This window comes from Mustelus asterias, chromosome 1 (assembly GCF_964213995.1).
Source record: "Mustelus asterias chromosome 1, sMusAst1.hap1.1, whole genome shotgun sequence".
In the NCBI taxonomy this organism is placed as follows: Eukaryota; Metazoa; Chordata; class Chondrichthyes; order Carcharhiniformes; family Triakidae; genus Mustelus; species Mustelus asterias.
In genome coordinates, this window is record NC_135801.1 from 54,675,182 (window position 1) to 54,702,181 (window position 27,000).

At 44.1% G+C, this 27,000-nt stretch overlaps 1 protein-coding gene across 4 annotated transcripts in view; it reads right to left on the reverse strand.

The window, feature by feature from the left end:
• The window catches only part of nr3c2 (nuclear receptor subfamily 3, group C, member 2), a 348,506-nt gene that overhangs the window by 110,022 nt on the left and 211,484 nt on the right, over positions 1-27,000 (reverse strand). For all 4 annotated transcript variants that reach the window (XM_078212425.1, XM_078212406.1, XM_078212434.1 and 1 more), the window contains one exon: positions 20,514-20,662. In XM_078212425.1, coding sequence (XP_078068551.1) covers positions 20,514-20,662 — 149 coding nt within the window. The remainder of the gene's footprint in view (positions 1-20,513; positions 20,663-27,000) is intronic.

The window sequence follows — 27,000 nt, forward strand, 5'->3', positions numbered from 1 at the left end:
TTCTCTCTGGCGAGGAAAACACCTGCTCCCCACGAACGGAGAAAAGTTGTATTGGCCTTGCCAGTGGAACCGGAGGCCACTGAGTCCACCCAGGGAGGCTGAATGCAAGGTGGGGGTGCCCCTTAGGCAGTGCCAGATTGGCAATGCCACCATGGCATCTGGGCAATGCCAGCCTGGCACCTGGGCAATGCCCACCAGGCAGTGTCGGGGGGCTGCTACCACTCTGCATGCGATCAGTGAAGGAGGGAGGGGGTCCGTGATCAGTGGGGGAGGGGTTCCATGATTAGTCTGGGCGGTGGGTTTGCGACCGCCCTGGGCAGCAAGGGGGCAACAGGAGCTGCATCTCTGGCTGCGGGCCCCCGCGGTTGTGAGGGGCGGAATTAGTTGAGGTTGCCTGCAGTAGCAGGGGCCTGACAGCTCTGTCTGTCGTCAGATCCCTGCTACTGTTAATGCACATGTGCAGCATCAGAGGCCTGCGGATGTGCAACACCTTCCTGTACAGGCTGGCTGGTGAGTTAATCCCTGCCCACAGCCTCTCTGGCTAGAAACTGACTCGTCCATCTTTTTAGAGGCAGAGTACATAAGATTGGGCATGAAAATTTGCCCAAAAATGAATCTGGAACTCTCCCATTTTCAGATCCCGTGCGACTTCACCTTCTGTACCAGTCTGCCATGAGGGACCTTGTCAAAGACCTTATTGAAGTCCATGTAGACAACATCCACTGCCCTACCCTCATCAATCATCTTCGTCACTTCCTCGAAAAACTCAATCAAGTAGGTGAGACATGACCTCCCCTTCACAAAACCATGTTGCCTCTCTCTAATCCGTCCACTTATTTCCAAGTGTGAGCAAATCCTGTCTCGAAGAATCCTCTCCAATAATTTCCCTAACACTGATGACTCTGATGCTGGTGAACTGAAAAACAGTTGGCACACAACAAAAAGAGAAAACACTGGAAAATCTCAGCAGGTCTGGCAGTATCTATAAGGAGAGAAAAGAGTTGATGTTTCGAGTCTAGATGATCGTTTGTCAAAGCTAAAAGGCATAGAAAGTGGGAGATATTTATACTGCAGGGGGAGGGAATGAAAGATGAGTCATAGCCATAGAAACCAGGGGAAAAGACTGCTTATAGCTGTCCACAGAGAGAATAAAGGGTGTGAATGGCCAAATGGCAGAGAAGCTGTAAGCTGTGACAGATGGAGATGTTGTTGGGCGGGGTGCGGGGAGGTTGGGATTGAGGTAGAATGTAGAAAAGGGGAAGCGGGGGGAGAAAAGGTAAGGGGAGGAGAATGAAGTAGGGAGAAGGAAAGAGTGGGGGAGGGGGGGGGTGGGAGGGCCAAGAAAAATGAAGAAAGACCATAAAGAAATAAAAGGTAGAGAACAGTCAAAAATTAAATAAAACAGAATTAAAACAAAGGGGGCCGAGGTGGGGTAGAGCAAATCATCTGAAATTATTGTATTCAATGTTGAGACCGGAAGACTGTAAAGTGCCGAGCCGGAAGATGAGATGCTGTTCCTCCAGTTTGCGTTGAGCTTCACAGTTGGCACACAATGGGGGTAATTTTAATATTTTGACAGCTGGGAGTGCTTGGCAGGGGACCAGAATCATGTGAGGCTAGCCTGGTTGGGAGACCAGCCTGATTGGCAGGCTTGGCTTCCAGTTGGGCAAAGGAGGACATGGACCAGTAAGGTCCTATTCCAATAGAAGGTCCCTGATGCAGCCCATGTGAGGGGTGGGCATGTTTGGGCATGTGGGAGGGTGGTACAAGACTGTAATCCAGTTTGTGGGGTGTTAGTTCCTTGGGTGGGGAGAGGCTTTGCAAGGTGGTGGGGATGAGGGGGGAATAAGTCCAATGGCAGAGGGTTGAGCTTAAGGAGGGTTGTCGCAGGAAGCAATCTTGCCTCTCCTGGCTGAAAAGGAGTGCTGTGAAGGCACTTGTTATCTCCCAATAGCCATCCTCACCTAGCAGCAACTGCACCATTTCCGGAGGCCTGGGAAGCACAATGGCCACATTTAACATGAGGCTTCCAGCTTTGCTATCATATTTAAAATGCCAACCTGTTCCCAAGGATGTCCCTTTCCCTGTTTCAGTAAAACCCGGATGTTAGTGAGTTGGAGCCAACTTCCCAGCATGCTTCCACTTTTTAACCATTTAAACCCCCTCATCTGCATCCAATCTGATGCATCCTCCCATAGTAAAATCCCCCTCAACAATTTCTCTACTACTTCTGCTGTTTTAACGCAAAATTTTGTTAATCTTCTGACCTACAAATTTGACACTGTCTTTGAAAAATAAAGCATTCCTTTAAAATTGCACAAACAGCATCTATGGAATTGCCTGACTTCCCAAATTTATGGTCATGTGGTATGCGCCATGGTAGACTGGAACGGTTGCCATTATAAAGGTGATTACATGCACTGCATACTGTGGAAATTAATCTTTGTTGAAGTTGTTTGGAGTTTAATATGGGCTTTTTCAGTAAATATTAAAGTCAGAACATTCACAGCAGGGATGAGCAAGCAGTATTTCCTAAACCCTATGTATCCCTCTTGCCATGAAGTATAGCTTTTACCCCATGTTAAAGCATTTTGTGTAAGATATTGAACAACCTAAAAAATTACTCTCAACCACAATATAATAGGCATTTTTCCTTGATACGATTTCCTTTTTTGGCAAACCTTAATAGAATAATAAATATGAAATGTATAATTATCATCGTAAGATGTTTCTTATGGATTTAAAGTGTATATAGCATGTGTGAAGCGTTAAAGATATATATTGAACCCAATATGTTGGAAGGGTGAGTGTGGGGGACCATGGGGGTTAGGTACAGTGGCAAGAGTTGTAAGGGAAAATGGTGCTAAGTAGAGCAGCATGGTTTGGCACTAAGTTGACATAAGGACTATAAAAGGACCATGGGGGTAAGCAGGGGGCATGAGGAGTTATAGGAATGTGGGTAGGGGGTCATAGATTGGCATGGGAGGTATAGGGGCCATGAGAGGTGGGTAGAGAGCATGAGGTGGCAAGTGGTAGCATGAATGGAAATGTATGGGGGATGAGGGGTTAGGACCGAAGGGCTATTTATTGTTTTAAAGATTTTTTAAAATCTTGGAAGTGCCAGTGCACTGAGCCAGGACGTCCGCCCAGCTCGCCTCTGCACCCATCAGCTCTGCAGTTGCTTCAGGATTACTCAGCCTGATGCCTGAGTTCCCTGCAAACCCCGAATGAAAATCTCAACTTCCCAACTGGTACTTTCTCCCAGGTTGGGGCTGTGAAGCTGGGGAAATGTACTGGCCCTGTGCTCCTGACCTGTGAATTAAATTCAGGCCTACAGCGTTAACATTTACATGAAGGCTGGGTGGCGAGAGGCTGAGGCTCTATGGTGCCTCAACCACTGGGATATACAATTATTGCACAACAATTTTACATAGCAAATCCCCATTGGAAATGGAGATTTTTTAATGGACAAAATGATGATGAAAAATGTGTGATGAAAACATAACAGTAACTCAAGTTATGTAGGCAAGTGTGCAAAATTTTAATTAAAATGAACCAGGTAGTTGATAGATCATTTGATCATCAATCAGGTAAGTAAAAATATTGACATGTTGACAATTCTCTTTTGGTTTGAATTCACCAAAGCTTTTGTATTCCTGCTTCTGATACTTAATGCCCTGATGTTTTAAAATCTTTGTGAAGCTAAATGTATGAAACTTGAACATCGAGCCCAGTTTGAAAGAGGATGCTGTGCAATTCCAATGTTTTGGTCCATATTGCTTTTGTAGAGTCAAAACTATTAACAGAAATTATTGTCAGCATATGACATTACACTCCCTATTACTACAATAGATCAGTGTTTCTACCAAAATAGATTAGCGATCATATGAATGCATTGTGTTTGTCTACTAATATCACTGACAGGTATTTTTAGCCTAATGCATCACTTATTACTAAAATAGAAATGGCAACCCTTAAAGTTAAATATTTATTTTCAGTCGAATGATACCAAAGCCTAGCCATTGCACCTCTGGGAAAAACATCCAAAGTAAAAATTTATATTTAAAGACATGTTTTAATTTCTCTTGAACAATTTTTGGTTTATATGCATTCAATTTTGTGCTCATCAAAATGATTGATGTGTTGGAGAATGGAATATTTTCCATTTTTTTCTATCTTGTATCCTTTTCCATTGGAGCTGCTGAAACCATTGAGCTGTCACCCCTCTGATAAGCCTGCAGCTCCTTGGGGTGGACAGCCATATTTTAAAGTGTCAGCAGCCCTGAGAGCAACAAATTAGTTGTAAGAGGGCCAAAATATATGGCTGGGATCCCACAAACAGCCAAGATGTGATTGATCCTGGCTTTTGGGCCTAACATCGGGGTCCCCACTGCACCAATAAAATTCTGACCACACTTTAGACTTAGGGCAAATATAAATATAGAGTCAAGTCCTAAGTATAGACTCAAGCCAGGATTTCCATTAAATACCAGCAGAGGCCCTATTGCAGACATCCCACCCACAATCCCAGCTTCTGCCATTTTCACATGGGGGGGTGGGTAATAGAGCTTGATCATAAATTGCGCATCCATGGTTCATGGTAGCAGTTGCCCAGATAAATCAGCAGTTGCCTCCAGCCTTGTGAGATTTTGGTGAGCTAGATATCTGAAACTCAAAAGTGTACAGATTAGACCTGGTTGGTACATAGAACATAGAACATAGAACATTACAGCGCAGAACAGGCCCTTCGGCCCACGATGTTGCACCGACCAGTTAAAAAAAAAAACTGTGACCCTCCAACCTAAACCAATTTCTTTTCGTCCATGAACCTATCTACGGATCTCTTAAACGCCCCCAAACTAGGCGCATTTACTACTGATGCTGGCAGGGCATTCCAATCCCTCACCACCCTCTGGGTAAAGAACCTACCCCTGACATCGGTTCTATAACTACCCCCCCTCAATTTAAAGCCATGCCCCCTCGTGCTGGATTTCTCCATCAGAGGAAAAAGGCTATCACTATCCACCCTATCTAAACCTCTAATCATCTTATATGTTTCAATAAGATCCCCTCTTAGCCGCCGCCTTTCCAGCGAAAACAATCCCAGATCCCTCAGCCTCTCCTCATAGGATCTCCCCTCCATACCAGGCAACATCCTGGTAAACCTCCTCTGCACCCTCTCCAAAGCCTCCACATCCTTCCTGTAATGTGGGGACCAGAACTGCACACAGTACTCCAAGTGCGGCCGCACCAGAGTTGTGTACAGTTGCAACATAACGCTACGACTCCTAAATTCAATCCCCCTACCAATAAACGCCAAGACACCATATGCCTTCTTAACAACCTTATCTACTTGATTCCCAACTTTCAGGGATCTATGCACACATACACCTAGATCCCTCTGCTCCTCCACACTATTCAAAGTCCTCCCGTTAGCCCTATACTCAACACATCTGTTATTCCTACCAAAGTGAATTACCTCACACTTCTCCGCATTAAACTCCATCCGCCACCTCTCGGCCCAACTTTGCAACCTGTCTAAGTCTTCCTGCAAACTACGACACCCTTCCTCACTGTCTACCACACCACCGACTTTGGTGTCATCAGCAAATTTGCTAATCCACCCAACTATACCCTCATCCAGATCATTAATAAATATTACAAACAGCAGTGGCCCCAAAACAGATCCCTGAGGTACACCACTTGTAACCGCACTCCATGATGAATATTTACTATCAACCACCACCCTCTGTTTCCTATCCGCTAGCCAATTCCTGATCCAATTTCCTAGATCACCCCCAATCCCATACATCTGCATTTTCTGCAGAAGCCTACCATGGTGAACCTTATCAAACGCCTTACTAAAATCCATATATACCACGTCCACTGCCTTGCCCCCATCCACCTCCTTGGTCACTTTCTCAAAAAACTCAATAAGGTTAGTAAGGCACGACCTACCTGCCACAAAACCATGCTGACTATCACCTATCAATTCATTACTCTCCAAATAACTATAAATCCTATCCCTTATAATTTTTTCCAACATCTTGCCGACAACAGAAGTGAGACTCACCGGTCTATAATTCCCGGGGAAGTCTCTGTTCCCCTTCTTAAACAGGTACAGGTCTGAACTTGGTTGGATATGATGTGGAGATGCCGGCGTTGGACTGGGGTAAACACAGTAAGAAGTTTAACAACACCAGGTTAAAGTCCAACAGGTTTATTTGGTAGCAAAAGCCACACAAGCTTTCGGAGCTCTAAGCCCCTTCTTCAGGTGAGTGGGAATTCTGTTCACAAACAGAGCATATAAAGACACAGACTCAATTTACATGAATAATGGTTGGAATGCGAATACTTACAACTAATCAAGTCTTTAAGAAACAAAACAATGCGAGTGGAGAGAGCATCAAGACAGGCTAAAAAGATGTGTATTGTCTCCAGACAAGACAGCCAGTGAAACTGTCTTGTCTGGAGACAATACACATCTTTTTAGCCTGTCTTGATGCTCTCTCCACTCACATTGTTTTGTTTCTTAAAGTCTTGATTAGTTGTAAGTATTCGCATTCCAACCATTATTCATGTAAATTGAGTCTGTGTCTTTATATGCTCTGTTTGTGAACAGAATTCCCACTCACCTGAAGAAGGGGCTTAGAGCTCCGAAAGCTTGTGTGGCTTTTGCTACCAAATAAACCTGTTGGACTTTAACCTGGTGTTGTTAAACCTCTTACTTGGTTGGATAACCAGGGTACCCTTTTGAAGAGATATGGTCCCGGGACACCTTATGGAGTCAGTCAAGTACCCTTGGGATTGTTAAAAATAGACATGAATGTGTGGAAAATGTGAATAAACATGCTGGAGAGTTAAGTTGTCAAAGAACTGTAGAGAAGAAGAGGGTGGAACACTGGGTATGCAGGGCCATGGGGTGCTAGAGAGGCAAATGGTGCCATGGGAGCATGAGTTGGCATTGGTTAGTGTGGTTGGGGCCTGAGGAGTGTTTTGAGGTGGTGGGGGGGAGGCAGGGGTTCAGAGCTGGAGTGCTGTTTTTCATTTTAATCATCTTTTTAATAACTTCACCAAAATGCAGCTGGACAGATGCAGATCTTCCATCCATCCCACCTTGGCACTAATTCCAGGGCCAGCAGGCCTGACGACCAGGCAGCAGGCTGGGAGAATCACCCCCAACATGTCCATCCCTGATAATAAATAACACCGAAAATAATCTAATTCAATTCAACTTTAAAAAATAAATCCTTCAGTACTCCTCTCATTACAGTTCCAGCTAAATTGGTCTGAAACAAGTTAATTTCTCCCATTTTCTCTTTCACTTGTTTCTTTTTCTCTACTCGTCTTCCAATTCCATCTGTATCTTTCACCTTGGTTTGTGGCTGTACTCCACTGCTTTATCTCAGTGTTTTCTGGTTCCTTCTCCACTTCCAAGTCTCTTCCTCCTCTGTGTCACTTCTATACCACCATATGTCCTGCTCCTTTTCTCCCTCATCCTTCTGACCTTTAGTCTTCATTTTCTCCATCACTTCTGACTTTCTCACTTTCTTCATCACCCCTTGCTGCTCCACTTCCCCATTTACTTCTGATTCTTTTTCACATTCCTCCTCCTTTTTGCTTCTTTAATGGTGAGGAGTATTCAGTCATGTAGGTAAGATAGGAAACACTCAGGAAACACTCCTATGATGAAGAGTCAGGATGCATTCACACAGTCTAAGAGGAACAACAGCCAGCAGCCTGGGAAGAGGTTGGACTACGAGGCCAGATAGGCAGGCTTGCTGAAAAGCACAGGGAATGGGCAGGTGACCAACAATGCCGGAAAACACTTGGGTTGAGTTTACAGGTGAGCAAACGGGCTGGAAAGCAGATGGGTAGGTGGGCTGGAAGGTATTTGGCTGGGTGGACGAACAAGAAAGATGGCCGACACTTGTGGGGGCAATATGCCAGGTAGCAAATAAGCAACAAGGTAGCAAAGTGATCTTTGCAGTCAAGTAAGCAGACAAACTTCAGATAGGCAAGCAGACATGAACTCCGGGTGAGGCCTTGTTGACTATAAATCTAATCTTTTAATAAATGGAACCAGTTTATGGCTATGTGGACAAAGATAAAATATGTTAGCATGGGTCAAGGAATCAAAATAGGAAACTTACGTTGAATGGAATAGTCAATTCATTCAACTTAACAGGAAACAGGAATCTGAGGTTATTGTGTGTACATTGAGCTCTATGTTTATCTGACTTGAAAAATATAGAAGCAGTACTGTGTTACGTTAGTGGAGCATGAACAAAAAGAAAGGGTGATACTGTTTAAGACCAGAGTTTGGCCTGATCCTATGCAAACTATTGGTCACTATCCTGTCACAGGGACGTTACTTCCTATGAGAAGGAATGGGAGAGACAATTAGGGTGATGTAAATCTTTGGGATCTAAATTACGAGGTTATGTTGAACTTATTTTCACTGAAAATGAAATTTCAACTTAGCAGAAATTTTCAAAATTATGACCAGTTGATAAGTTCTTTAGATGGAGTGACGATAAACAAGAACTTGAAAACATGATTTTGAAAAGAGGGAATTGAAAGTAGATAAGGAATTCAGACAGAATGATAACTGGAATAAGTTATTAGGCAAGGCAACTGAAGCGAAGTGTAAATGGATTCACTAGACAGTAAGATATCTCTGTGAGCCAGGAAATCTGGACCACAAAGCAGACCAACAGTACAATTTTCAACTATAACTGAATGTGAATAGAATAATTATTACCAGAGAACATGTTGATGCTGGCTTTCAAATCACTGCAGTTTGCTTTACTTTCAATGAGAGCTTGACAATTATTTCAGTTTAGTAAAGCTGATGCGCTATCAATTAGGCAAAAGACTACTTGTGTGCCAATACAACTGTAGGCTTTTATTCATAACAGAATCAGGAGCACATCCCAACAGGTAACCGACCCGGACTGAACAAGGGGGAGGAGACAGCCACCTTTATACTAGGTGACAAGGGGAGGAGCCGAGCCGGCAGGGGATGTGCCCAGGCATAACAAACACACAACGGTGGTCCAAGTAGGACAAAGGCACAACTGAAGTCCACCACATTCACCCCTCCTTTGAAAAAACAACACGGGGTGAAGCGGAAACAATATCACAAGTCCAGACGAACTGATGGCTTGATCCGCCGTCGTGATCGTCGTAGTGCAGGTCGCAGAGTCGTCCGAGCAGGGAGCGGTGTCAGCCCAGGCTCCATGCAGTGAGCGTCGAGAGGAGACGCCAGGTGGTGTGAGGCGGACCCATCCATCGTCCCATCCAGTAGTCGGGTACTGCGTGGCGACAGCACCGGCGACTCAAGCGAACTGTACATAGAGGTGAGGGGAGTGGGCTGTGGCCCTGGTGACGTATGGAGAACAGTTGGAACTGGCGCTGGGGGGTGGAGGGCCGTAGCGGGCTCTGGGCGCACAATATGGGAGACTGGGGCTGAAGGGGGAAGGGGCGTAGCGGTCTCTGGGCGCTCGACACAAGGGACAGAGGGGCGGAGGGACATGGTGGCCTCAGGGGCACCTGTGGGTGCCAAGTCGCGGACAGAGACCGTGTCCTCCCGCCCGTCAGGGTACGCTACATAAGCGTATTGAGGATTAGCGTGGAGCAATTGGACCTCCTTGACCAAGGGGTCTGCCTTATGGGTCCGGACATGCTTCCGAAGCAGAACGGGCTCCGGGGACATCAGCCAAGCTGGGAGCGAAGTACCCGAGGAGGACTTTCTGGGAAAAGTGAACATCCGCTCGTGAGGGGTCGTATTGGTCGCTGTACACAAGAGTGACCTAATTGAATGTAATGCGTTCGGGAGGACGTCTTGCCAATGGCTGACTGGAAAGCCCCTAGACTGTAGGGCTAATAGAACAGCCTTCCAGACGGCTGCGTTCTCCCGCTCTACTTGACCATTACCCCTGGGGTTATAACTAGTGGTGCGGCTGGAGGCAATGCCTTTGGCGAGCAGGTACTGCCGCAGCTCGTCACTCATGAATGAGGACCCACGGTCGCTATGAATATAGGATGGAAAGCCGAACAGGGTGAAGAGCGTGTTCAGGGTCCGAATCACCGTAGCCGTGGTCATGTCCAGGCAGGGGAAGGCAAAAGGGAAACGCGAGTATTCATCGATGACATTCAGAAAATAAACACTGCGGTTAGAGGAAGGGAGGGGGCCTTTAAAATCAATGCTGAGGCGCTCAAACGCGTGAGTGGCCTTTATAAGGTGCGCCCCACCTGGGCGGTAGAACTGCGGTTTGTACTCTGCGCAGACCTTGCATTGCCTGGTAATCGTCCGGACTTCCTCGAGGTAGTAGGGCAGGTTACGGGCTTTGACAAAGTGGAAAAATCTGGTGACACCCGGGTGACAGAGATCGTTATGGAGGGACTGTAGCTGGTCCAGTTGGGCGCTGGCACATGTTCCACGGGACAGGGCATCAGGGGGCTCATTGAGCTTCCCAGGCCGGTACATAATGTCATATCTGTAGGTGGAGAGCTCAATCCTCCACCGCAAGATCTTGTCATTCTTAATCTTGCCCCTCTGCCTGGTGTTAAACAGGAAGGCAACTGACCGCTGGTCCATAATTAAAGTGAACCTTTGGCCTGCAAGATAATGGCGCCAGTGCTGGACGGCTTCCACGATGGCCTGGGCCTCCTTCTCAACCGAGGAGTGTCGAATCTCAGGGCCTTGTAGGGTCCGGGAACAGAAGGCCACCGGACAGCCCCTTTAGTTAAGGGTGGCGGCTAGAGCAAAGTCAGACGCATCACTTTCTACTTGGAATGGGATGGATTCATCCACAGCATGCATCACGGCCTTCGTGATGTCTGCTTTGATGTCGTCGAAGGCCCGACGGGCCTCCTCCCCCAGGGGAAAAGAGGTCGATTTTAGGAGCGGACGGGCTTTATCCGCGTAACGGGGAACCCACTGGGCATAGTAGGAGAAGAAGCCCAGGCATCTCCTCAGTGCTTTGAGAGTAGTAGGGAGGGGAAGCTGCATAAGGGGACGCATACGGGCTGGGTCGGGACCAAGGACACCATTTTCTACCACGTACCCAAGGATGGCGAGGCAGCGTGTCCGAAAGACACACTTCACCTCATTATATGTCAGATTCAGGAGAGTGGCCGTTTCCTGGAGATCCAGGCCATCCTGTTCAAGCAGGCGCTGCCGAATGTAAGTAGACTCAACACCTGCAACGTAGGCGTCCCGGATCAGGTCCTCCATGTTCTGAGCTGCTGAAACAGCCTTATAGTCGCAAGCTCGAGCTCGGACCCGCAGGGCGCGCAGAAATTGGGCACACGATTCTCCTGGCTGCTGCTTGCGAGTAGCCAGGTGATGTCTGGCGTAGACCACGTTAGGGCTCTTTCGAAACTGCCCTTTTAAGAGTTCTATAGCGTCCACGTATGTAGTAGCGTCCCGGAAGATACCGTAGACTGCATCGCTTACCCGGGCACGGAGCACATGGAGCTTATCGCCGTCGGAGTCGACGACCGCAGCGGCGTCGATGAATGCTTCAAAGCAGTCTAGCCAATAGTCAAATTTATCAGAGACTCCGACCTCTTGAGGGTCTAATGTTAACTTGTCGGGTTTTAAAAGCTGCTCCATGTCGGTCAAATGTTATGAATAAAATTGATGCGCTATCAATTAGGCAAAAGACTACTTGTGTGCCAATACAACTGTAGACTTTTATTCATAACAGAATCAGGAGCACATCCCAACAGGTAACTGACCTGGACTGAACAAGGGGGAGGAGACAGCCACCTTTATACTAGGTGACAAGGGGAGGAGCCGAGCCGGCAGGGGATGTGCCCAGGCATAACAAACACACAACGGTGGTCCAAGTAGGACAAAGGCACAACTGAAGTCCACCACAAAAGCTAAATCCAGTTCACAGAGAAACCAACTGATCTGATTAGTGAAAGGACAGGGTGTTGTTAGTTGCCAGGAGTCAGGGTCAACAGTGAGAGATAGGAAAATGGTGTGTCAGGCTGAAAATATGAATATCAAATATGGCCTGTAGGCTATTTCACGAAGAGAAATGCTGAACTTGATCTACTAATAAAAGGGAGATGCAATGGATATTGGGCTATAGATTCCCCAAAAGGAAAGCCAATTATTCACTCTTTAACACTGAGCCATGGAACTGGGCAGTACCTGGCACAGGTGTGAGGTGCTTCTAAAGAATCAAGAAAATTGAGAAAAAAGTTTTTATTTCACTTCCCCACTGCAGCAACCCTCAACAGTAACATTTAACACTGGCAATTGGTCTCTTAGGGTTTCCAACTGATACTGCTCCCTAGAAATCATCAATTAGATTAAATATTAGCCTCGGGATGTTGAGGTTTGGGTATTTGTTCATTAAGTGCCAGGAAAACAGAACCACAATAAGAACTGAGGAACAGGAACTGGAAACAAGAGATCTTTAAATAAAAAAAAATGTTCTCTTTCATTCTTCTAAGGAAATACACATTCTGCACATGACGGATTAAAGTCAATGGAAACAAAAATCAGGCAAAATGTTCAGCAGATGGCCAAGTTGTTAAAATGTGTTTTATACAATCACCTAAAGTCAAAATTACCCACATAATCTCTGCATTGCTAGTCTTTGAAGGTGTTGTTGTGAGGAGAGACACAAACAAAAACTTTTTGCTGGGCAAAAATGAACTATGTAGTTCTTGGGCCTTTCCAGAAAGTTGGGAATGATCCTGTACCAACTTTTTAGAATTTCATCTAAGGCATTTTACATAACTGATGAGCACATTCTTGTACCAAAATTAATAAACCCAATGCAAATTCATCATTGCATCTTGAACCTTAATCAAATGAGTCCAATTCTGAGGAGCAAATGAGACAGATGGGTAACAGGAGGGTGCCAATGGGAATCAGCAATAGATTTTGACGCTCACTGAAGCCAGGTGAAGCACTTTTGCTTCTCCCTACCCTAATTCCGATTAAACATTTCTTAACAACTTAACAAGTTTATAGTTGGTAATCTCAAGCAGTCTCTTTCAGAACCACTGGTTATGCAACATGCAGACCCAGTGCCAGCTGCATTCAATTTTGTTAACAGGGTCTCAAATATGTCTTAGGTCTCGTACTTGCATAAGCAAAGGGACCAATGCCCATTCAGGCAGGAGCCTCTTTTTCTGCGTTATCTAAATGGCAGGTGGTGTACTTTTGGTGCAGAATGTATATGTGCATGTTGTTATTAAATTGTACACTTTGGCAATAACCAATTTCTCGGCCATGATTTCTCCAGATCCAATCAAGTAAGTTGATACTTTTACAGGGAATGTGGAGGATGCTTAAATGAGAAATAAGTTTTTCTTAACGCTCCATTTATTGATAAGCTTATCATGTTCCAATTTAACCTACACTCAGCTCTATCGAAGTGGCTCAAAGATAAAGGCAGCAGGTTTTGTAGAAATAAGGGACGACATTTTCTGGTCCCGCACACTGCAGGAATTATTATGGGCAGGACAGAACATTTGGGGGACCATTTAGAGGTCCATTGACCTCGGCTGGGAATTTCCGGTCTTGGGGAGCGTGGTTTGTAATGATAATCAATGTAAACAGGCTAAAGCATAAAGTATAGATGATGGTCATGAAAACAGAGGCACGTTTAAGCAAAAGTGGTGTTCTAAAGTAGTGAGGTTATGTATAAGACCTTGATCTGGTCTCATTTAGAGGGCTGAACTTTCAGGAGTGCCCATCATCCTGAGAATCCCTCCGATTCCCACTGGCCTGTTGCTATTTCATGCTCAACTGAGTTTTGATTGGCAGCAGGTGGATCTACCATCCGCCCTTGGATGCAAGTCCTGCCTCAGAGAACTTTCGGCGAATCAGATTGGCTGATAGCTCTCTAACCCCTTCAGGCACAGCACTACAGTGGTCAGAAGAGGTATTGCAGCATTGTGCTTGAGCCTAAGTCCTGGGGCTGCACTTCAGTGAAGTATCAGGGATCCCAGGGCGGAAGGGTAGGAAGTGCCCTGGTGGGTTTGGGAGGGGAGTGCAATCTCTGTGTTGGGGAGTAGGTTGGAAGGAGAGAAGACCAGAGCTCCAAGGCCCATGAGGAGAGGATGCCTTAAATTTGACGGGGCTTTCGGAGCCTTTAAATCCGAAACCTCTTCATATCCGATTGCAATTGTTCACTTTTTCCATTCAGCACCCCAATTCAACCAGCATTGGTCAGCCTAAAAATTGAAAGGTCCTTAAGTGGCCATTAGTAGGAGCATGGGTGGGCTTTCCATCGAGGCCTTGTCCATCCTACCTTGAAATTGTGATCTCAAAGGGAATCCCATCAATGCAATTCCCCCCGTCCCCCCCCAAAGATTGTACAGACTGGGTCTTTTTTCTTTATAAATTAGAAGAATTAGAGGAGACTTGATAGAGATCTTTAAAATTGTGAGTTAGTCAGAGCAGACATGACAAGACTGTTTCCACCTATGGAAGAATCTAAAACAAAGGGCTACAAATACAAGATGGTTACTCATAACCCCAATAGGGAAAGAAGGATGGAGACATTTCTCCATAAAATAGTTAAGAAAATAGTTAGAATGTGGAACTCACTACACAGGAAATGGACGAGGCAAATAGCTTAGATATTTTTAAAAGGAATCTAGACACGCAGATGGGCGAGAAAGGAGTAGAAAGATAAGTCGAAGGCTGAGATGGGATGGGAGGAAACTCATGTGGAGTATAAACACTAGGACGGACTAGTTGGGCTGAATGCCCTGTTTCTGACTTCTATGTTCCACATAGTTCTATGTAAGTGTTAAGATGTCTATTTTAATACTGCAAACAGTAAAATCTGATGTTTAGTCCTACAATGACAATGTCACTAACACCAACTTGCAATTATATTATGCCTTTAAAGTACAAAATTACGAGGGCAAATCACAGCTATGAGGAGAAAAAAAATAACAGGATTGCATGTCGAGTAGTCAGGTTTAAGGGTCAACTAAAAGCATATGTTTGAAAAGATGTGTTTTAAGAAGATTTTCAAAGGTGAAGAGGAATAATGATAATAAACAATGATAATAATGAAGAGGAAGAATTTGGGGAGGGAATTCTGAGAGATTGGTTGAGATGGGTAATGGTAATCAATTGTGGGTTGAGAGGAGGTAGGAGGTATGTAAAACATAGAACATAGAACAGTACAGCACAGAACAGGCCCTTCGGCCCACGATGTTGTGCCGAGCTTTATCTGAAACCAAGATCAAGCTATCCCACTCCCTACCATCCTGGTGTGCTCCATGTGCCTATCCAATAACCGCTTAAATGTTCCTAAAGTGTCTGACTCCACTATCACTGCAGGCAGTCCATTCCACATCCCAACCACTCTCTGCGTAAAGAACCTACCTCTGATATCCTTCCCATATCTCCCACCATGAACCCTATAGTTATGCCCCCTTGTAATAGCTCCATCCACCCGAGGAAATAGTCTTTGAACGTTCACTCGATCTATCCCCTTCATCATTTTATAAACCTCTATTAAGTCTCCCCTCAGCCTCCTCCGCTCCAGAGAGAACAGCCCTAGCTCCCTCAACCTTTCCTCATAAGACCTACCCTCCAAACCAGGCAGCATCCTGGTAAATCTCCTCTGCACTCTCTCCAATGCTTCCACATCCTTCTTATAGTGAGGTGACCAGAACTGCACACAATATTCCAAATGTGGTCTCACCAAGGTCCTGTAACCCCACGGCTCTTAAACTCCAACCCCCTGTTAATAAAAGCTAACACACTATAGGCCTTCTTCACAGCTCTATCCACTTGAGTGGCAACCTTTCGAGATCTGTGGATATGGACCCCAAGATCTCTCTGTTCCTCCACAGTCTTCAGAACCCTACCTTTGACCCTGTAATCCACATTTAAATTAGACCTACCAAAATAAATCACCTCACATTTATCAGGGTTAAACTCCATTTGCCATTTTTCAGCCCAGCTTTGCATCCTATCTATGTCTCTTTGCAGCCTACAACAGCCCTCCACCTCATCCACTACTCCACCAATCTTGGTGTCATCAGCAAATTTACTGATCCACCCTTCAGCCCCCTCCTCTAAATCATTAATAAAAATCACAAAGAGCAGAGGACCAAGCACTGATCCCTGTGGCACTCCGCTAGCAACCTGCCTCCAGTCTGAAAATTTTCCATCCACCACCACCCTCTGTCTTCGATCAGATAGCCAGTTACCTATCCAATCGGCCAACTTTCCCTCTATCCCACACCTCCTTACTTTCATCATAAGCTGACCATGGGGGACCTTATCAAATGCCTTACTAAAATCCATGTATATGACATCAACTGCCTTAACTTCATCAACACACTTAGTTACCTCCTCAAAAAATTCAATCAAATTTGTGAGGCACGACTTGCCCTTTACGAATCCGTGCTGACTATCCCGGAATAATCTGCATCTTTCTAAATGGTCGTAAATCCCATCCCTAAGGACCTTTTCCATCAATTTACCAACCACCGAAGTAAGACTAACCGGTCTATAATTACCAGGGTCATTTCTATTCCCTTTCTTAAACAGAGGAGCAACATTCGCCACTCTCCAGTCCTCTGGCACCATCCCCGTGGACAGTGAGGACCCAAGGATCAAAGCCAAAGGCTCTGCAATCTCATCCCTTGCCTCCCAAAGAATCCTAGGATATATTTCATCAGGCCCAGGGGACTTATCGACCTTCAGTTTATTCAAAACTACCAGTATATCTTCCCTCCGAACATCTGAGGTAAAAGGTCTGATTTGGAAGACTGAAGAATGTGGGAGGTGAATAAGATAAGTTTGCAGAGAGAGACATATGGAGGGATTTAAAGAGATGAAGATTTTAAACATAATGGACAGAATTCACCTAAACCACTGCCGGTGGGTTCAATGGAGAATTCAACGAGAGGGCCACAAATCGGTTTTACGCTAGCATGAACTTACAGCAGAATCTTCTGCTGGTGCCCACTATGGTGGATCAGGAGGCCACATGAAACTAATTTGTATCATGCTAATTGGGAGCAGATGAAGGCCAGACTGCCCATGCCCGATTCTCCATGGCGCCAGTGGGAAAATGCACCAGTGCGAAACACCTGGAACAATGTGGCGTGCAAGTATTGGAACGCACCTGAACAATGCCTGGAGCTGTCTCCAAAGTTCGGGATGGAGGCTGCTGGCAACCCTGAATCCCAGAACAGCAGAGCAATGGGTCGGGGAAACATCTACAGGTGGGCCTTCCACATCCGGTGCCCTGGAGGGGGTCCACCTTCCAGTCACAGAATGTTCCTGGAGTTCCATCTTCTTTCTCAGGAGGTCCACCTTCCAGGCTCAGAGTGTTTCCAGAGATCCATAGTCATTGTCAGGAGGTCCACATTCTTTCTTCAATGGTGGGTTCGTGATATTGGGCACCTTTTCAATATGGTGCCCGGATAGGTTGGTGGATTTCGCACCATTCAGGCCTGCCCCACCATAGAACATGGCATCAAATACCTGGTTTCATAAGTAATGGAAGGTTTTCCCACCAGCCTCCATGGCAGGAAACATTCCACATTCCCACCACAGGACTTAGTCCCCATGTGGGAGTATTCCACCCAATGCTTTGGAGGATAAGGAGCCAAATTAGGTCAGTAAAACGTGGATGGTGGATTAATGGATTTAGTGTGGGATAGGATATAGGTTGGACTTTAGACCAGATGGAATTTATTAGGGGAGGAAATGCGAAGTTGGCAAGTAGGATATTGGAAAGATCAAGTCTAGAAATGACAAGAGCGAATCAGAGGGAATAATGTAGGAGCAGAAGCAAACAAAATTAGAAAGATGAAAATATGCAGAATTGCTAGTTAATAGGATACATTGTTTTAAGTTGAACTCAGTGTTTAACAGAACACCAAGGTCTTGGAAGGACAGACTCAACCTGAATGAGTGGTTATGGAGGAGTATGAAGTCAGTGGCAAGAATGTAGAAGCTGTGGCAGGGGCAAAAAACAATAGCTTTGGTTTTCCCAATATCCAGCCAGAAGAAATTTTGAGTCAAATATGAGGTGATGCCAACAGGCAATTTGGCTGAGCAGAAACATTCATATTGTTGAACAAAGCATTGGAGAGATACAGCAAAAGGTAATTAACTCATGTAACCAAAGAAGTAAAGCAAACACCATGTTTAAAAGGCTATGTACCAGGTTTAAAAGGCTATGAACAATACAACAAGGTTAAAACTTAAAGTACTAGTAACTTATATGCTGGCAACACTTTGCAGATATAGCTATGTGGGAATCATTCCAATTTAGCTTAACGTAGCTTCGTTAAAATGTCTCAAAAGTAAAGGAGACAGGATATAAGTCATATCCTTGCCCAGTGGCAATATTAATCAATGCAAACTACCAAAAGCAAAAAAGCTGGATGCCAAAAACCTCTGACCTCATCCATGGCTGGGATTCTCCAGTGCCACTGCAGTGGGCCAGCCATGGACAAGATTGGAGAATTCTGCCCAGAATTTGTTGTCAAGTAGGAGACTTATCAATACACTTTCTCCTCTCTTCCATAATATGGTCCAAATGAGGAGAAGCACAAATGACATTTTGTTCTTGTGTAGAAATTCAGATTAATTTTAACTGTGGCACTTCAGATTTCAACCTAGACAATAAAAATGTCACACATCTTGCCTTTGTATTTGGATCCTAATTTTTTAAGTCTGTCTAAGAATTTCCAAAATGAATAAGCCAAATTGTTCAATCTAGATTAAACTGCAAGAGGAATGAAATGACCTCGATTTGATGTCAAACTCTTGATGGAAATAACATGGCCACAGAACTAATTCTGAACATTCTTTGTGGTTTAAGATGAAGTTTCACAAAAGCATGCAGCAACATTGCAACCATGTGCTCTGGCATTCATCTTTACAGCATCACGACAGACAAAACAAAGGGCAATTTTATGTCTGTAGAAATGTCTGCAACCTGTGTTGAGTGGCGTTTTTGATTCACAGGTACCACTAGAATTAGATGTAGAATTCACATAAACACATTGGCAAGACAAGTTTCAGCTTAAGCGACCTGGAATCCTGCCAAGGATGCAGCACAATTCAGGCAACAAATGTCATTCTATAAAAACAGTGGCATTATATTCTAAATACCAATACATGCAGTTTGGTGTACCAGCTACTTCTGTGAAAATTGCAGCACAATACAATCTTTTCAAAAGAGTGAAATGCCCACAAAATCAGCAAAAAATGTTTTTGACTTGGATAATCTGGTATAGACACATTTCATAATTAATTAAAGAAAGACTTGCATCTACATATCTATAACAACCCGACCAAGAAGAAAATATTGAGTTCGTCTGAAGCCTTGAGCTTGTTTTTTTTGTCTTTTACAGGGTTCTTGAGATCACATAGAAAGGGTTGATAGGCAGATTTTTTAAAAAACCTCTGTCATGCTGCTTGCCAGGATAAGATGAGGGAATGCAGTCCAAAATTTAGCACCCCTTCAGGAAAGCACTTGGCTTCAGCTTGCTGGCTTCCCTTGTAGCGTCAAACAAATTCCAGGTTGTCTGTTAAATTGCTTTTAACATTAAATTTTACATTTGAAGGGACTAATAGCAATGTTAACTTAAAAATATGACATGTTAAACACCAATGAGAAAAGGCCTACACATGGATTCAAGTCTACTTGTGCAGAGCTTCTTTCCACTGATACACAATTGGGGCAGTAAAAATCTGCACTGCTGCTCCAAGAAACAACCATTACAAACAGTGCCCACAGGAAATCTTCCCACCACATTAACAATATCACTAACACATTCACCAGAGCAAAACATAGTGGCTGCAGAGTAAAATAATTAAATAAGTGATCTGAAAAAAGGTTTTCAAAGAACAGTGCAGCAGCAACTTGTAATGCATTGAACACCTTGTTTTTAATCATAGAATCCCAACAGTGCAGAAGAGGCCATTCAGCTCACTGTGTCTGCATTGATTCTCTGGCAGAGTATCTTACCCAGGCTCTCTCCTCCCTCCTATCCCTATAACCTCACACATTCACCATGACCAATCCACCTAACTTGCACATCTTTGGACTGTGGGAAGAAATAACACCCAGAGGAAACCCATGCAGACATGGGGAGAATGTATGAACTCCACACAGACAGTCACCCAAGGTCAAAATCAAACCCAGGTCCCTTGTGCTGAGAGGTAGCAGCGCTAACCACTGTATCACTGCCGTGCCTCTGGTTTTGTCTGATTACTTTCTGTGGGCACAAGAAGAGCTAGTAGAAGAGTCCAAACTAAATTAAAACCAAATTGTCTTTTCTTTGTAAAACCAATCCTTATATTTCCCCACAGAGAACAGCTGTGCTTTTGTATGCAGCTGGCTGGATACTATTTATCTGATTGTGTTTTAAGTGCAGTCTGGCACTACTCAGCAAGTACTGGAAAATAATTAGATATGCAGGACAAACTGGGAGGCGCAGCTGGTTTGGTCAACTGAAAAATATCGATAGAAAAAGATGATTACCTTCCACAGCTCTTTTGAAGAAAACTTTACAACTGCCACAGGTAAGAACACCATAATGACAGCCCGATGCCTCGTCTGCACAGACCAAGCAGACCTTCGAAGGTGCTGAAGTCACCGATGAGCAACTCCGATCCAGTCTAATAGGGGATCTGTAAAACAGGATAGTTTGCAACTTTAGAAAGATACTGTATATTTATTTTGTTAACAATTTGAAAGATCAAAGTGGTATTAACTAGCTGGATATGTTCACATTGATCTAAAAACAAATACCAATTCAGAACACACGGAGCTTCCATCAACATCATAGAATCATACAGTGCCGAAGGGGGTCATTCGGCCCATTGAGTCTGCACCGACCACAATCCCACCCAGACCCTATCCCCATAACCCCATACATTTACCCTAGCTAATCCCCCTAACACTAAAGTACAATTTAGCATGGCCAATCCACCCAACCCGCACATCTTTGGACTGTGGGAGGAAACTGGATGCCTGGAGGAAACCCACGCAGACACTGGGAGAATGTGCAAACTCCACACAGACAGTGACCCAAGCCGGGTATCGAACCCGAGTTCCTGGCGCTGTGAGGCTGCAGTGCTAACCACTGTGCCACCGTGCCGCCTCCAACACATGCGTGTGTTGTAATGAATTGCACTAATAATAAATTGTACAGTACAGACTAACTTTGTGATTTTTAAGGCAACTTTAGCAATTTATGCTTGCGCTACACAGCTCCCTGGCAATGCATGCCCAACCCCACCAAACTATTAGGCGTCCATTTTAAGAGTTCAGGTGGGGGAAATCAGCTGGCCCTACTGACTCATAAAGGGAATGAATAAGATTTCACTTTAAAACATAAACTGATAATTACATATATCTGAAAATCACACTGCAGCAAATAACTTTGAAATAGACTAACATTTCTTGCGTAACCGATAGCTTGCATAACCTGTTCTTCCGTATGCTGCCATAATATTCTGTTATAGGCTGTTGTCATGATTTACAGCATATTTTAATATTCCTTAAAGGATGCCACTCCTCAGAAGTACAAATGGTGCAGAAACAAAATATGTGGCACAGGCTCAGAGAAAATTGGGCACAATTTAGGTAAAGTTCTAAAATTAATGTTTCTGTTTCCTGAACCTGGATGTTGTTTGATTATTTCCGTAAATAATACCACTGCAGCTCAAATCATTTAGTATCCGAGCATTTCAGTACTATCTGGAGCCCCTTGCTGCCTATTGCTGTTGCCCAATGCTGTCAAAAACAGCCCACTCAAAATGGAATTAAATCACCAAATTAACTCCACCATCTAACTTGCACGCAGGCCGAAGTGTGTTTCATGCTTACAACTCATCCCATGATTCAAAAATGACATTGATAAAACAGTTTTGTGAAATCATTTGTATTTCCAGACATTGCGGTTGTTTCACAGTACTCTGCTAATCATTAATCTATAGGTAAGACACTTCCAGCTATCAGGCATCCTGTTGTGCTCATACTGCAAACTTCTCCCATCTATGTATTGCTCTATATATCAGGTAAGAAATTGGGAACATCTTTTTTGGGCACTATGAGTCCCATAGAGCTGGTGAATTCAGTCCGCAGCAAATGCTCACTCATATGGGATGAATTGCGATGAATTCTATATTCACCAGAAGTATGCAGAGCATGCAGATTACAATGTCAAACAGCTGATTTGACACCAGCAGTGCCATTTTGGAGCTCATCAGTGAAGCAAAATTCAACATGTGTTCAGCGTCAGCATTAATCACCCATGTACAGGTGAGTTTCTGATTGGTTTCTTCTAGTTGTTACCTCAATTCCACAAGTCCTTGATGCTTTCTGTGGTTTTGTTAAAATTGCACAAGTTGTAAAAGGGAGAAGTGTGACAGGTGCTGAAAGAGATTTTGTTGTCTTCAAGGTTTTTCTGCAAACCAGTTACTCCTAGACATGGGCATACCAGTAGACATTCCCTTTGGAATATAGCGTGCTAGAAAAATGGTTAAAAAAGAAAAGGCCAAGCTGCTGGAAGAGGGAGGCGAAGACATTAAAAAGGGTTCTACCCTGAGTAGTCAAGAAACAGTGAGGATCAATGTATGAGATGTCTTCACTTAAATATGCCACCTGCTGCAGTTACACCTCCAACCTCAACAATCTCCGTAATCTATTGAATGGCAGATTGAAGGACGGCTGTGCCCTTTTGAACAATGTAGTTCACAGCCACGATTGCAGCAAGGTGACCTTGGATGTCTTCAGTCTGAGATTGTATTGCTGCACTCAGACCTTGGGTGGTTGCTGCTTGTGCTGCAATGCAAGTGGAAATATCAGCTATGAGACGCTGCTTCATGGTTGTGTCCACAGGTCAGCTGATGGAGTTGGCCAACAGTTCCATGCAGAAAACAAAGGGTTCCAAGCTCTGTCTAAAATCCTGTGCCAAGTTAATGCTGGACTTCCCCAGGCCTCTTGTCATTGACCACAGGCTTTCTGACAGGTTTCCCACCACAGCACACATTTCATTTTGCATTCCAAACAGTGTTCCTTTATAGGCTGCCTATCAAAATGCTCAACTGATTCTCTGTAGCAGCATTCTTATGTGACTCACTGTCCAGTCAGTTGGCACCTAGGCTATTCTTGCTTCCTGCCCTGGCTACAGAGCGCTCATGTGCTGGGTCTTAGGTAGACATTTGGGGGAGATGGTGGCATAGTGATAATGTCACTGGACAGGTAATTCAGAGGCCCAAGCTAATGCTCTGGGGACATGGGTTCGAAGCCCACTGTGATGGCTGGTAGAATTTTAATGCAATTAATTAATCTGGAATATGTAAAAGAAGCTAATCTCAGTAATGGTGACCATAATTCTATTATCCATTGTCATAAAAATGCATCTGTTTCACTAATGAGAATGAAATCTGCCATCCTTATCTGCTCTGGCCTACATGCGACTCTAGACTCATGGCAATGTAATCGAATCTTAACTGCTCTCTGAAATGTTCAGTTCAAGGGCAATTAGGGATGGGCAATGAACACTGGCTTTGCCAATGAAAGAATTTTTAAAAGTACATGCAGAAACCACCTCTATGCTATCCTGTAAATTACACAGAATAGCCGGGATTTTCAATTCTGGGTTTGGAACCTGGCTTCTGGTTCATACAGGGTCCCAACTGTGTACAATTTGCTCCAGATATGTCCATCTGAATTTTCTAAGGGCTGTTGAGGTGGAAGTGGCAGAGTTGTAATGTAGCTTTTCTTTCATTTGAAACAGTCACAGCTACCTGGCCATGATAACAGGGTGAAAAAAGTCTCTCGGAAACAACCCATGGCTGCAGCTGTGGCCTGGCAGCCTCATGGGTTGGTGGATGTTCCTCATGTAATCTATTGCCTCCCCTGCCCCACTTCCCACCGTGAGCCCACCATGTGACATGATGACTGCAAAGTCTAGTCAGCATGGGGGGTCTTATAATTAGCACTAACTGTCCTGAACTGGCTACTTGACAGGAAATGATAGGCACCCAATCTGATCCTGAGCAGCCTTCACTGAAAATAGCTTGGGGTTGGGATTGGGGTTGGGATTGTGGTCATGAACCAGCACTGAAGCTGATGGCGCAAAGTTCTGTTCGCCTCTGATTCAAACTCTGCTCCAGTTTTAATATCTGATCCAGTGCCAGTATCTGAGCTTACGCTTTCAAATGCGTGGCGGTGCACCTTCAACATGATAACTTCTTGCTGTTCCTCCATTGCCTGGTCAGGTGACATTTCTTATATCCAAGGGTAAAAGTGTGGTGGGGAGAGGGGACAGTGGCAGGGACTGTGGGAGGTAAGAGATGTATACTAACACTAGCTGCAAATTGTAATCAATAAAGATTGTGGGGATGAGACGAAGGTAAGATGTGAGAAGGAGAATTAGGTATAATAATACCGTCATCTTCAATGATTTCAAACATGGCTATCCCAATAATGGCCAGCTCCACCTTCTCCAAGGGGGTTAGAAAATGCAGATGCCCTTTTCCTTCAATTTGTTTCTGCTGTCTCTGGATATGTGACTTCTTGTCCTAAAACAGAGAGGGAGGTGTTATCAGTGAGCATTGAGCAATCCATTTGGGTGATGTACTGTTATGGTTGAATAACTGGCAGTGAAGCTGTGAATGTGGGTGAGGGGCTTCTACCTGTGCTTAGTGCATGAGAATGAGATGAAGTATATGAATTCTTGGTATGAGTCCTGATTAAGAGAGATTGTTGGTAGTTGATGATGAGGCTATGGTGTGTCTGAGGCTAGTAATGCATTTGAAGAGCATTCATTATTTTTGAGTGCTCACATGAGGCCACTGAGATTCTTTTTGTACTGCACCCAGGTCCTCGGGCTTGAGTCCAGGCTTCGACCTTCATGGCTATCTGATCGCACTGGCTGCTGAGTATGTGCCTGGAGAACCTCCTAGCCTCCTGCCAATACAGGACTCCTTTCCACCTCCTCTACCAACATCTCGATTGCAGCATCCAAAAAGCTTGTAGCCTTATTTCTGCAATGTTCTTCTGTTCTTTATTTGTTCGTCAAATCAGATTCACTTCCTGCATGACTGCCAGCACCTGCCCCAGCCACTGGGCACTTCTACTTTAAGGGATGTAGGCTAGGTTTAAGCAATGCAAGCTGGCTTTAAGTGGTACTAGTAAAATCACCACGCTTCCCCTGCAGATGTATCCAGCCAATCGATATTGTGGTTAGTGCTGGCTGGATGCTGAAATAATTGAAATGAGCAGGCATCACAAAATTAGCATGCTGCCTACATTGAAATCAACAGGGATGTGCTAATGACCCCCTCACCCATTTTCAGGAGCTATTGAATGTAGCCCTTGTCTACTTTGTACTGATTCTATAATTCAGGACTATAATATACTGCAATCAAAGAGCTGTTTTTGCCGACATGCAAAAGTCAATATTGATGCATTAATTGTTCATTGCTAACATTTTATGCATCGGAGATGGTACAATGGCCGATCAACAGGTTATTTAAGATGTTATTCTATCACAATTTGTATTACTAATGATCTGTACTGAGGTTTTGTGCAGAGACACATTATGAACCAATATAATGAGAATTTACATATTGTCAAATAAGTGATAGGAAAACAGCGCATTTCTAAACTGAAAGTAATGAAAAATGCATTGAAGAATTTTCAGATAGATTCAAATCATGGAACTGTCAGCTTTTGTTCAATGGTCAGCCACGTTAGCAGCAGGGGGATGCCTGGATTGCATTTGGAGCACAGTTTTCATGTTTCACTTAAAGGGTTAATGACCTCTAAAACAGTGAACTTTGGAAATTCACCAAATTCATAGACCAATTTGTTAAAGTTAGCATAGGGAGTATTTCCAACCCAAAGTTTAAAGTTCTAATTAATGTTATAAACAGATGAAACTGGAAGGATAATGACAATACCATGTGAAAATGTGTTTAATCACATGGCCTTTTGCTCAGTAACATGTTCTGTTAAGACACTGTTACCAGATGACAGAAACATATTAGCGGCACTGTACACTGACAAAATGTAGGTCTTGTGCAAGTGTCTCAATGGCCCATCCTGTAAAATAGTCAAGCATTAAAATAAAATAAATAAAAACATTCTGGTTTCCTTTGCAATAAGGTTGACAGTAAACATCCAATTTGTAACTATGAAACACTCCGTCTGATTTAATTCAAATACTGGAAGTTTACAAAAATAAATTATGGCATCCAAGAGTTTCCTTTAAATAATTATTTACAGTGTTTCTAATTATGTTTTCCCCCAGCATCACTGAAGTGCACTGAACTACTGAGCAAGTAAAATATGCATAATTTGAACAATTGCAGACTTTACCAGGCAACTCAATTGGCAGTGCATGTTTTGCCTCACATTCTAAATAACAAACAATATACAAAATGGGTGTGAATGTTGAGGTGTCTGCCTTTCAGACTAAAATTCAGGAACATCTGGCGCCAAGACCAAAGCGTGTGGCACCTTGACAAAATTTTCCAACATTTTATTTCCAGACAGGGTGAGAGGGTATTTTTCATTGGGTTTTGGAAAGTGTCCACAAATAAGAGGAAACTACCTGACATCCATTTCATTGAGGATCTGAAAAGCATAATGGGGCAGTAAAATTCAGATTTGTCTCTTGTAGGATGATTTTTACCAGGCTTTCAGTACCTTTAATGAGAAAGAAAAGTCCAAGTATGACACATCTATCCACTGATCCACTCTTTCAAACAGAAGACAAGATAGGCAGCTTTTGATAAAGGTGATAGTGGTGTTGCTTGCCAGCTGGATAGTTGGCGAGAGCTCAGTGTCGCCTCCTTTAGGGAAAGCCAGTCATTGGTTCCGGGGACATCCTGCCCGTTGAGAGCTGCTAGCTAGAGACTGGCAGCTGTCCTTTGAATGGCAATGCCACTGAGGAGAAAATGTCTGCTGCCAGAACTACAACCACCCAAGGCCTAGGATCATGGCTGGACTC